This window comes from Ovis aries, chromosome 14, assembly GCF_016772045.2.
Source record: "Ovis aries strain OAR_USU_Benz2616 breed Rambouillet chromosome 14, ARS-UI_Ramb_v3.0, whole genome shotgun sequence".
Lineage (NCBI taxonomy): Eukaryota > Metazoa > Chordata > Mammalia > Artiodactyla > Bovidae > Ovis > Ovis aries.
The window spans coordinates 52,133,601-52,147,302 of NC_056067.1; the positions used below are offsets into that span (position 1 = coordinate 52,133,601).

The 13,702-nt window shown below is 45.4% G+C and overlaps 1 protein-coding gene across 1 annotated transcript; it reads right to left on the minus strand.

Moving 5' to 3' along the window:
• Positions 1–582: 582 nt before the first annotated feature.
• LOC105605968 (dnaJ homolog subfamily A member 1) lies at positions 583–1,997 on the minus strand. Its single transcript, XM_027959077.3, is given in 1 exon segment — positions 583–1,997. A coding segment is annotated over 1 exon segment (1,194 nt). The 5' UTR covers positions 1,936–1,997; the 3' UTR covers positions 583–741.
• Positions 1,998–13,702: the final 11,705 nt, after the last annotated feature.

The following is a 13,702-nucleotide window of genomic DNA, read 5'->3' on the forward strand; positions in this document are numbered from 1 at the left end:
CTGCTCCAGAAGTCACTACTCTAAGGCTTACTGTGGTCCAAAGTCGGGGGGGGGAGGGGCGCAGCAAAAAAAGTAACCAGGACCAATAGCTATATGTATTAATAAAAGATGGCACAGCAGAAGAAGGGAATGCAATTCTACAAGTGCAAGCCCTCAAGAAGCAGCAAGTTAGGATAAACCCCTTCTTTACAAAGGTATCATTTCTACCACTGATACCACAGGCTAAATTAAGTTATACAGCATGCCATCTTCAAGTTAACAGTTGAGGCAATAGAATAAATGCAGAAGCATCACAATGAATCCCACTTACTACAACTATACAGACCAACACTTCTCTACATTAATTTCTTTGTCTGACTGCCAGTTAAACACAGTTTTAATTTCATAGCTTAACAATTAAGGGTCATACACTGAAGTCAATACATATACCTGGCATTTCAGTCTAAGCTATTCCATGTACATAGCTGAAATCTATCACAAAGTATGGCCTAACAAGTGCTAAGGGAAATTTTTTAAAGTCGTTTTTACAAGTGTTAAACTTATCTTGCACACTGAAGTCATCATACATACAGGGCAAAGTCAGAGCTTTTATATTCGAGTTTATTCTTCATTTAACTTTTAAACACTACTATAGTTGAATATTAAAACAAAAGCAAGTAGTGAGCATATTATGATTATAGTCCTTCACTCAATCACTACTGCAAATAAAACACCAGCAGTGAGTGTTATTCACAGGCCCTACTAAGAGGTCTGACACTGAACACCACCCTGAGGATGATGTTCATCATCCTCATATGCTTCTCCACTGTAATGGCACTGTCTTTCCTGATTTGGATCAAAGTCCACTAATTCTACCTGGTCCATTTCATCAGTCTCTTCTACTTCCTTCCTCTCAGGCAGAAGTTTTTCCAGCAAAGAGAGTTTATCAGGAGAGAGAAAGCCATTCTCAGGAAAGTTTACCTTAAATTCAATGATTAGGCGACCCTTTTCATATGGCCTACGGTAAATTGGCATGCCTTCATTTAGCACACACTTGAAATCTCCATGCTTGACAATCTGACCTGGATGAGAAGTGATGACTGTCGTTCAGTTGTCAAGAGTAGATATTGGCTTCTGGAAGCCACACAATGCCTCAACTTGCTGTATGTCCATACACATGAAAAGGTCTTCTCCTCGTCGAGTAAAAACAGCATGGTCCTTCTGATCTAAAACAATGATAATATCTCCTGGCTCCAGTCCTGGTTCTTGGTCTCCTTCACCATGGAATGTTATCTTCTGGCCATCTTTCATGGCTTTGTCAATATGAACTTCTAGAATTTTCTTTTCTCGAACTATCTTCCTTCCGTTGCAGCTTTTACATCTATCTTTAGGACTGATCCGCTCCCCATGGCCCTGGCACTCCATGCACACAGACTGAATTTGCTGAACCATTCCAGGTCGTATCTGATGAATTCTTATTTGCATTCCAGGACTTCGGCGATTGGGACAGCATTCTACTGCTCCTTTCTTACCACCTCAGCCTTCACATTTGTCACAAATCACATTCTTTTACAGAGCCAGTTTTCTTGTTGCACCGTTATATAAGTCTTCTAAAGTTACTGTAAGTTGATGCACAACGTTTTTACCTCTCCTCTCTCTCTGCATCCTGCCTCCTCCTCCAAAAAACATATCAAAGATGTCCATGGGGGAGCCAAAACCACCACCTGCTCCACCTTCTTTAATTGCCTGTTCTCCTCCTTTGTCATATAATTCCCTTTTCTTTGCATCAGAGAGCACTTCGTAAGCTTGAGAAATCTGTTTAAACTTCTCGCCTTCATTTGGATTCTTATCAGGGTGGTACTTCAAGGCCAGTTTCCTGTAAGCCTTTTTCAGTTCTTCTTGGGTGGCATTGGGTTTGACCCCCAAAACATCATAGTAAGTGGTTTCTTTCACCATTTTCTACAGCCGGTGAGCGGGCCGATGCCGGTGTGGGGGAGCGGGAAGGAGCGCGTTGCTGTGCGCAGCTCGGGCAGCAGCCGCTCCTCCGCCTTTCACCGAGGGTTCTGGAAAGTTCCGCTGATGCTTTTGAATTATGGTGATGGAGAAGACTTTTGAGAGCCCCTTGGACAGCAAAGAAATGAAACCAGACAATCCTAAAGAAAATGAACCCTGAATGTTTATTGGAAAGACTAATGCTGAAGCTGAAGCTCCAATACTTTGGCCACCTGATGTGAAGAACCAACTTATTGGCAAAGACTCTGATGCTGGGAAATATTAAGGGCAAGAGGAGAAAGGGGCAACAGAGGATGAGATGGTTGGATGGCATCATTGACTCAACGAACATGAGTTTAAGCAGACTCTGGGAGATAGTGTAGGACAGAGAAGCCTGGCGTGCTGCAGTACAAGTGGTCGCAAAAATAGTCGGACATGACTGAGCGACTGAACAACAAATGGTAGTTCTACTTTTAATTTTTTAAGGAACCTCCATGTTATTTTCCGCAATGGCTGTACCAATTTACATTGCCACCAAGAGAGACACAGGTTCCCTTTTCTCCACGTCCTCACCAATGCTTGTTATTCTGCTTTAACTTTTCAAACCAGCAATCCTACTCCTAGGAAGTTAGCCTGAAGAAACATTTCCAACACTGTGAAAACACATGTGCACAGGCTATTTGTTCCAACACTGTTTGCCATTGAAAAATATTGGAAAGTACCTAAATGCCCAAGCATAGGATAGCGGTTGGATCCACGTGGAGTACCATGCAGCTATTTTGTAAAAATGAGGAAGAGCTCTATGAACTGACATCCGGTGATTTCCCAGATATTCTGTAAAGTTAAAAAAAAAAAAAAAGCAAAGTACAAACAGCATTCACAATATGCTATCTGTTGTATAGGAAAAAAGAGATAATGAGAAAGCATACACATATCTGCTTATTTTTACAAAAAGATAGGAAGGGTAAACCAGAAAACAATGGAGCTGGTTGCCCACAAGGATGGAAGAGATTTGGGAGTGAGGGACAGTTCTCTGAGTACATCTTTAGGTGTACCGTTGACTACTGGAATCACATTACTACTCTACGTATTCAAGAAATTAAATTAAATCATTAAGAGTTGGAAAAGGGAACGAAAAATGAAAAGCAAACTAAAGCAAATAAACCTATTTGCACTTCAAATGAATATCAAAGTCATACTGAGGGGAAAGGAAGGGAGGAAGGTGTGAGGAGAGATAACCCAGGTAATTTGTAAACAGACTATTTGACTGTATATGCTCCCTTTTTTGGCAGGAGAATTGCAAATAAGTTCAGAACTCTTTTCAGTAGGATTTTTTTGTAGCAGTATAGGTTAAGCAATTAAAAAATAGTTCAGATGCATTATAATGAGGAAATTGTTATACTGAGCAAATAAGTAAATGTGTTGGGCTTCCCAGGCGGCTCAGTGAGTAAAGAACCCGCTTGCAATGCAGGAGACACAGAGAGATGCAAGTTCAATCCCTGGGTCAGGAAGATCCCCTAGTGCAGGGTATGGCAAAACCAGTCCAGTATTCTCGCCTGGAGAATCCCACGTACAGGGGAGCGTGGCGGGCTACAGTCCCTAGCGCTGCAATGAGTCGGATATGACTGAAGAGACTGGGCGCACACACATGCACGTAAGTGTGCTAATGTTGTTGTGAGCCAGCACTCACACTGTGAAAGAAGAGGCACACAATTATGGAATGGAGGAAGTTAAGGAAGAACCTGGAGTTTGCGGTATTGGTGTAAACTCATGATTTTGAAAATATACATAATTTTGTGTCTATGTATGCATAAGTGTACTTATATACGATGCATGCATATAGGTGTGTGTATGTGTATGTACGTGCGTATGGTGGTTAGTCACCAAGTCAGGTCCAACTCTTGTGACCCCGTGGAGCTTGCCAGGCTCCTCTGTCAATGGGATTTTCCGGGCAAGAGTACTGGAGGGGGTTGCTATTTCCTTCTCCAGGGAATCTTCTTGACCCAGGGCTTGAACCCAGGTCTCCTGCATTGTGGGCAGATTCTTTACTGACTAAGCCACCAGGGAAGCCTAGTTCTGTTCCCTGAAATGTCCTGGAAACAAAGACACCCCAGTAGTAATGAGTACACCCTGATCTTGGTCCCTAATCCTATCCTCCACTAAAAGTTACCCACCCCCCCCAAAAAAAATGGTTGACCCAAGTTCTCAGTTCACATACTGGTGAAGCCTAGCTTGAGGGATTTTGAGCACTACCTTGCTTACATGTGAAATGAATGCAATTGTACAGTAGTTTGAACATTCTTTGGCATTGCCTTTTTTGGGGATTGTAATGAAAACTGACTTTTTCCACTCCTGTGGCCACTGCTGAGTTTTCCAAATTTGCTGGCATATTGAGTTCAATACTTTAACAGCATCATCCTTTAGGATTTGAAATAGCTCGGCTGGAATTCCATCACCTTCACTAGCTTTGTTTGTACTAATGCCTCCTAAGGCCCACTTGACCTCACACTCCAGGATGTCTAGCTCTAGGTGAGTGACCACACCACCCTGGTTATAAGGGTCATTATGATGTTTTTTATACAGTTTTTCTGTGCATTCTTGCCACTTCTTTCTCTCTTCCATTTCTGTTAGGTCCTTGCCATTTCTGTCCATTATTGTGTTCATCTTTGCATGAAATGTTCCCTTGGCATCTCAGATTTTCTTGAAGCAATCTCTAGTCTTTCCAATGGAAGCCTCAAAGGTCGGATGCTTGTTCTCCCATCCTCCTCTGAGTCAGGAAACAGACACATGAGCAGGGGTCAGGCAATCTGATCTGCCCTCCCTGGACTTTGAATTGAGAGCTAGTGATATAAAATAGCAGGACAAGGGCGTTCCCGGTAGTCTAGTGGTTAGAATTGGGTGCATTCTATGATGTTCATTTCAGCTGTCATATTTTTCACAACAAATGCCTCTGGTGGGGTCGTCCTTCTAAAACTGTGCGCCTCCAGCTTCCTACTCCCCGCGCTCTGTCATCTACCAGAGAAAATCAAGCTTACATTCACATCCTGTACTGTCTGCCCCAGTTAGTCTGCTGTTTGGAACAGGTGATGACATTCTCTTTATTATACGCCACTGGCTTTCCTAAGTGTTTGTTCTGTAGTGTTATTCTCCTAAATACACGTGGAACTGAGGCTGGTCTCTCGGAACTGACACCAGAATCATGTGTGATCAGCACCTGGCCAGATTCACTTAGGAGGGAAGGAATAAAAGAAGCGAGAGAGGGGAGGGGAGGGCTGGGAGTTTGGGATTAGCAGGTGCTAATGTTTATATATAGAATGGATAAAAAAACAAGGTCCCACTGTATAGCAAAGGGAACTATATTCAATATCCCATGATAAACCATAATGAAAAGGAATATGAAAATATATATATGTATATGACTGAATCACTTGGCTGTATAGTAGAAATTAGCACAACATTGTAAATCAACTATACTTTAATAAAATAAAAATTTTAAAAAGGAAGTGAGAGGTGTCAACAGCCTGGCTTCTGGAAGCAGAGGGTTCTGAACATACTGATTCAGAGAGCAAACTGGAAATGCTTTCATGTATGCGCTCTGGGTTTGAATTCTGGCTCACCACTTTCCAGTTGAGTGATCTTGGATAAATTACTAGACCTCTCCGAGCCTCCATTTCCTCATCTGATAAAAAAGAGATTACAATATAGTTTTATCATGAGGTTGTTAAGATATTAAAATGGCTGCAAATTCTTTGTCACTACTCTCACAGAGAGGTGAGGATCCCTCCCCTGGAATCTAGGCCAGCTCGGGACTGCTTTGACCAAGATACAAGTGACGCTGCACGACTTTCCTGGTGAGGTTATAAAAGCTCATGGAGTTTCCACTGGTTCTCTTGCTGTATTAGTCTCCTGTGGCTGCTGTATCAAATTGCCACAAACATCGTGGCTTAAATGAACACCAGGGTGTTATTTCAGTTCTGGAAGTCAGAAATTTAAGTGGCTTGGCAGGGCTGCATTCCTTCTGGGTGCTAGAAGGGAATCCATCTCACTGCCTCTTCCAGCTTCTAGAAGAGGCCACCTACTAGCTGATGGCTCCTTCCTCGCATCACTCTGACCTCTATGTCTCTCTCTCTGACTCAGATCCTCCTGCTTCCCTTATAAGGACTCTTGTGATCACATGGGTCCATCCACGTAAGATGATCTCTCCAACTTGAGATTCTTGACCTCATTATATCTGCAAAGTCCCTTTTGCCATGTGAACTAAGATACTCACAGGTTCCAGGACTAAGACATGGACACGTTGAGGGGGCCATTATTCAGCCGAGCACAGCTGGATAGATGTTGCCTTTCTGTGCCTCAGCTTCTTCATTCTTCAAATGAAGGTGACAGTGGTACTCAGCTCTGAAGTTGTCTCGAAAATTAAATGAAATCATATGTGCTTGGAAGCAGACCCAGCACCAAGAAGGGCTCAAAGGATCGGCTATTTTCTTAGTTTAGAATCTCCCAGAAGATGACAGTGAAACCAGTCGGTCAATTTGGGAAGTGCAGGAAAGATTGCACTGGCAGGAGGTGATACAGGGAAGGGAAATTAAATAATAAAGGGTAGTCACTCTGCCAGCTGCCACTGCAGGTAACCGGAGAGCAGGCCACTGGGAGAGTCTGGGAGGAGGGGCCCAGCGCACACCTGAGGGGCAAGGGTGCTACTTTTGCTCCGGTTTCTCTTAGTTATTGCTGGAGGGCTATTCTCATAGGGTGTTAATTTCCTGGCACTCCCAGTCTGGCCCAGACAGGCAGAGTGACCTTCCGTGGGCCCAGAAAATAGCTCACAGGTACCCAGATGCACACTGGAAGTCCACCACGGAACATCCGAGAGAAGACGGCAAAGCTCTGAGAACATCTCCTGGAGATGTTTGTATTATTACATTCAGCTGAAAGGGATAAGAATGCACCCAAGCTGTGTGAATTAATCCTGTAACCGAGTCCTCCTAAAACCAAGTTCCTCTGCCCAGTTTATAATTCATCTGTCTTTTCAAAATGTTATTCCCTTTCTTAGCAACCTAGAGGTCCATCAGCAGATGAACGGATAAGGAAGTTGTGGTGCATATACATAATGGAATATTCAGTTCAGTTCAGTTCAGTCACTCAGTTGTGTCTGACTCTTTGTGACCCCACGCCAGGCCTCCCCGTCCATCACTAAGTCCCGGAGTTCACTCAAACTCATGCCCATAGAGTCGGCGATGCCATCCAGCCATCTCATCCTCTGTCGTCCCCTTCTCCTCCTGCCCCCAATCCCTCCCAGCATCAGAGCTTTTTCCAATGAGTCAACTCTTCGCATGGAATATTACTCAACTATAAAAAAGGAATGCATTTGGGTCAGTTCTAATGAGGTGGATGAACCTAGAGCCTATTATACAGAATGAAGTCAAACAGAAAGAGAAAGACAAATGCCGTTTATTAAGGCACATTTATATGGAATCTAGAAAGATGGTACCGACGATCCTGCATGCAGGGCAGCAAAGGAGAGACAGACATAAAGAACAGACTTTGGGACTCAGTGGGGAAAGGAGGGGGTAGGATGATTTGAAAGAATAATATTGAAACATACACATTACAACATGTGAAATAGATAAGCAGCGTGAGTTTGCTGTAGGGAGCAGGGCACCCAGAGCTGGTGCTCTGTGACGACCTGGAGGAATAGGATGGGGAGGGACCTGCGAGGGGTTTCAGGATGGAGGGGACACATGTTTACCTATGGCCGATTCATACTGATGTATGGCAGAAACCATCACAATGTTGTAATTATCCTCCAATTTAAATAGCTAAATAAATAAACTTTCTTTCCCTTTCTTTTCCTGAACTGGTTCCCCCTCAAGATTGAGGAATACCAAAGAAAGGGGAGATTGTCACCAAGCAGGACCCCATGGGGCCTTCCTGCGACAGGACCCCTCCCCTACGAAGTCCTCCGCCTGCCTCTTAAGTGTAGAAAAACTGTAGCCTTCTAGGTCTTCCTCAAGTTCCAAAGAGTAAATTTAATCAGAGATGTGAAAAAGTGTGGAAACAAAGGAAAACTGTCAAAAAAGACAAAATAATAATAGGTTAGCCGCTTAACACAGAGAAGGCAACAGCGCCCCACTCCAGTACTCTTGCCTGGAAAATCCCATGGGCGGAGGAGCCTGGTGGCTGCAGTCCATGGGGTCCTCAGACTCGGACACGACTGAGCGACTTCACTTTCACATTTCACTTTCATGCATTGGAGAAGGAAATGGCAACCCACTCCAGTGTTCTTGCCTGGAGAATCCCAGGGACGGCGGAGCCTGGTAGGCTGCAGTCCATGGGGACACTCAGAGTCGAACACGACTGAAGCGACTTCGCAGCAGTAGCAGCAGCAGCCACTCAACAAAGGCAAGGACTTTTAGTTCCTCCTCAGGGCCAGAGATAATAACCTGAGCCATATCCTCGAAGAAGCCAACTTCATGTTGACCACAAGCACAGAGACTCCAAACCATTTGAAACCAGAAGGCTGTTGATGCTGACTCCCAATTATCTCGTGCGTGCATGCTCAGTCGCTCCAGTCATGTCTGACTCCTTGTGACCCCATGGACTGTGGCCCGCCAGGCTCCTCTGTCCATGGGATTCCCCAGGCAAGGATACTGGAGTGGGTTGCCATGCCCTCCTCCAGGGATCTTCCCCACCCAGGGACTGAACCCTTGTCTCTTAAATCTCCTGTATTGACAGGCAGGTTCTTTAGCACTAGCACCACCAGGGAAGCATCCCCCAACCTGGGAAGACCCCCCTCCCCACCTCCGCACTACCTCCCTACTACCTCCCCATCAACCAAACAGAAGAATGTCCACAAGCTGATCACACACCCCTCTTCCTCACCCTGTCTTTGCAAACCTTTCCCTGAAAGCCACTGGAGAGTTTGGGTATTTTGAGCATTAGCTGCCTTGCTGGGTGTACCCCTTGCTAGGTGCCTGCAGTAAATGCTGCACTTTCTCTCAGCACAACCTGATGTCAGGAGATTGGCTTTCCTGTGCTCGGGTAAGCAGACCTAAGTTTGGTTCAGTGACAATCCTGAGGTCATGGAGGATAACAGTCACACCCAGCCAGGACTGCTTTAAGGCACAGCCCTAAAGAATCTGCCTGCAAACAGTGAGAGTTTTACTTCTTCTTTTCCAATTTGGATTCCTTTTATTTCTTTTTCTGCTCTGATTGCTGTGGCCAAAACTTCCAGAACTATGTTGAATAGTAGCGGTGAAAGTGGACACCCTTGTCTTGCTGGGCATACACACCGAGGAAACCAGAATTGAAAGAGACACATGTACCCCAATGTTCATCGCAGCACTGTTTATAATAGCCAGGACATGGGGGCAACCTAGATGTCCATCGGCAGATGAATGGATGGGAAAGCTGTGGTACATGTACACAATGGAGTATTACTCAGCCGTTGGAAAGAATTCATTTGAGTCAGTTCTGATGAGATGGATGAAACTGGAGACGATTATACAGAGTGGAGTGGGCCAGAGGGAAAAACACCAATACAGTATACTAACACATATATATGGAATTTAGGAAGATGGCAATGACGACCCTGTGTGCGGGACAGGGAAAGAGACACAGATGTGTATAACGGACTTTTGGACTCAGGGGGAGAGGGAGAGGGTGGGATGATTTGGGAGAATGACATTCTAACATGTATACTATCATGTGGATTGAATCGCCAGTCTATGTCTGACGCAGGATGCAGCATGCTTGGGGCTGGTGCATGGGGATGACCCAGAGGGATGTTATGGGGAGGGAGGTGGGAGGGGGGTTCATGTTTGGGAATGCATGTAAGAATTAAAGATTTTAAAATTTAAAAAATAAAAAACTAAAAATAAGTAAATAAATAAATAAATAAAGAGACTAAAAAAAAAAAAAAAGAATCTGCCTGCAATGCAGGAGACCAGGGTTCGATCTCTGGATCAAGAAGATCCTCTGGAGAAGGGAATGGCTACTCACTCCAGTATTCTTGTCCGGAATATTTCATGAACAGAAAAGTATGGTGGGATACGGTCCATGGGGTCACAAAGAGTCAGACATGCCTGAGCGACTAACACATCTTGATAGTTTTCCGGCTCTCAGTGCCAGTCGAGGCTGCTTGGGCCTTCTGAGGGAAGGGGTCCCCCTCCAAAAAAAGCTGTGAGCTCTTGTGTTGTGGGTCATCCCCACTTCACACCCTCGGTCATGAGACATGAACTAGGTGTCAATGGGCAGTGGACCAAAGGAGGCCCCATGAGACCACAAGAGAGGGAGAGGCGAGCCACTCCCGGGAGGCTGAGGAAACTGCCCCACCAGATGGACCCCACATTCAACGAATCAAACCACCCCCAGAGATGGGCACCCAAAGCAAGTCAGGGTTTGGGGTCCCTGAGGAGGCCCATGCCTACTGGCCTCACAGGCCAGGAAAGTCCAACATGAAGTCATCCAAATGTAAAGAGGTTTCTCAGGAGACCAAAGGGTGCCTCCAAATCAAAGATGGGACAGGGCTGGTCTCACAGACCTGAGCAGCCAGGGGCCCCACACCCTCAGTGCGGCTTTTTTCCATCTCCCTGAACTCAGATGGATCAGGTTCAAATTCCACTTCACACCCCACAAGCTTTGTGATCTCCAGTTGCTAGACCCCTGTGACCCTCAGTTTCATTATCTGTTCTCACACACAAGAGGGATAATACTAACTTTCCTTCCGGTGGGAACACTGCCTGACCCACAGTATGGCTTTGAGTTTGTTGTCATATTTCTGTTGTTGTTTAGTTGCTAAGTTGTGTCCCACTCTTTGCAACCCCATGGACTGCAGCACACAAGGCTTCCCTGTCCTTCACTATCTCCCAGAGTTTGCTCAAACTCACGTCCAGAGCCGGTGACACTGTCCAACCATCGCATCCTCCGCCGCCCTCTTCTCCTTTTGCCTTCAATCTTTCCCAGCATCAGGGTCTTGTTGTCATATATTGTTGTTCAGTCACCAAGTGGTGTCCAACTCTTCATGACCCCGTGGACTGCAGCACACCAGGCTTCCCTGTCCCTCACCGTTTTCTGGAGTCTTCCCAAGTTCATGTTGCCATATATATGATGTGCGACTATAACATATAATTACATATGGTACATGTAGTGTATATTAACATTCTTAATTATCCTCTCACTGACAAGTTCTCACTGATTTTCTGCCTCTGAAAGGCAGCCACCAGAGGGCGCCAGACTCCTTGGTTTTAAGTCCCAGATACAATTTCCTGACTCATTTGAAACTGACTCATTTGATGCTGGGAAAGACTGAAGGCGGGAGGAGATGACAGAGGATGAGACGGTAGTATGGCATCACCGACTCAACTGACATGAGTTTGAGTAAATTCCAGGAGTTGGTGATGGACAGGGAGGCCTGGAGTGCTGCAGTCCCTGGGGTCACAAAGAGTCGGACAAAACTGAGCAACTGAACTGAACGACTCCCTGAAGGCAGCTGGTGCCACAGTCAGGGATATTCTGGGGCCTCTTTTCTAGAAAGTTCATGGGAATGGAATCATAAGTCATATGGTCTTTCCTATCCAGCATATTTTGCTCAGCGTCATGCATCTGAGACTCGTCCAAGTTACTCTGTGAATCAAGAGCTCGATCTGTTTTATGTAAATTGGTGCAGCCACTGTGGAAAACGGCATGGACGTTCCTCAAAAGACTAAAAATAGAGTTATGGATTCCTGCAAACCCACTCTTGAGAATATATCCCAACAAAACTATAATTTGAAAAGATACACGCACCCTTAAGTTCACAGCAGCACTCTTCAATAGCCAAGATTTGGAAGCAAACTAAATGCTCATCAACAGAAGAATGGATAAGAAGATGTGATATATATTTGTACATATATATGTGTGTGTATGTATGTATGTGTGTATACACACACAATAGAATACTACTCAGCCATAAAAAAGAATGAAATAATGCCATTTGCAGCAACATGGATGGTCCTAGAGATTAACATACTAAATGAAGTACGCTGGAAAGAAAAAGACAAATACCATACGATATCACTTGTATATGGACTCTAAAATATGACACGAATGAACTTATCTATGAAACAGAAATAGACCCACAGACATAGAGAAGACTTGTGGTTGCCAAGAGGAAGGGGACTGGGGACGAAGGGATTGAAAGTTCGGGACCAGCAGATGCAATCCATTAATGTTACAAATAGAATGGACAGACAACAATGTCCTACTGTCTAGCACAGGGAACTATATTCAATATCCTGCAATAAACCATAAAGCAAAAGAACACGGAAGGTGTATATATATAACTGAATTACTTTCCTGTAGAGCACAAATTAGTAACACGTTGCAAATCGACTCTAGTTCCATAAAAACATTTTTTAAAAAAAGAGCTCATTCTGTTTTCCTGCCAAGAGGTCTCCACTGTGTGGATGGCCCCCATTTTGTTTCTCTGTTCACCTTTTGATGGACACTTGGATGATTTCCAGTTGAGGCTGTCATGAATAATGCGTGGACAGACAAAAGACACTGCTGTGGACATTCATGCCCAAGTCTCTGTGTGAAGGCTCTGTCTCAGGTTTGAACTGCACTTACGCTATTTGGGGGATGGTCATCCACAGCGATTGAACTTGGTGGAGCCACTGGAGCTTGCATATTTCTGCCCAGCGCAAGACTTCAAGGGGCTGTCTTGGCTCCAGAGCTCCTCCCCAGCTGGCTGGGACTTTGTCAAGTCAGCACATGGTCTGTGTTCCTCTCTTCTCTCCTGTCACAGGTGTGTCTTCCTACCAAACCTCTTGCACTACTGACTCAGTCTTGATGTCAGCTTTCCAGAGCACCCAGCCCGAGGCACACACGGAATGCTCGGAACAGTACCTGGCATATTGTTTATCATTGTGATTATAACGTGGAGGCAGGCACATGGGTTCTGGTGCTGGATGACTGGGTTGAGCTCCAGTGCCCCCTGAGGGGAGAACAGTAGTGCCAGAGCCTGTCCCACTTGGGCCCAGCCATCCAGAACTTTCCAGTAAAAAAAATCCACCTGAAATGCAGGAGCATCGGTCTCCATCCCTGAGTCGGGAAGATCCCCTGGAGGAGGAAATGGCAACCCACTCCAGTATTCTTGCCTGGGAAAGCCCATGGATAGAGAAGCCTGGAGGGCCACAGTCCCTGGGGTGGCAGAGAGTCGGACATGACTGAGCATGCGCGCTATGCCAGGGCTCAGCTCTAAAAAGGGAGTGAGGAGAGAGCGGGTCAGCATCCCAAGCAGAGAAAATAGAGGAGAATATTCCGTTCTTTTTGCTCTTTTTTTCTGACAGGGAAGAGGATTTACTGGTGAGCATGTGTAAGGAGGGGACAGCGCCAATGTTCTCGTGAGTGCAGGATCTGCTGTTTATCCAGAGGGCCACGATTTAGGGATGTGTTTAACCCCTAGCCATCTCGGATGAGCCGCCTTTCTGATACCATGTTCCCAAATTCATCCACCTTAAACTTAGTAAATCCTCATGTCTTGGATCTTCTGGCAGCCAGGGAACTTGAACTTGGCCCTGTGGAGGGTCTCCATCACATGCTCCTTGTTCTGCATCTTGGTGCGGACAGACATTATGACTTGCCCAATGTGGACACCAGCCACTATGCCCTGGGGCTTTCCAAAGGCACTGCACCTACCTGTCTAGAGGCTAGACCGGGGACAGCAGGCCAGTCATGAATGTCCACCGGAAAG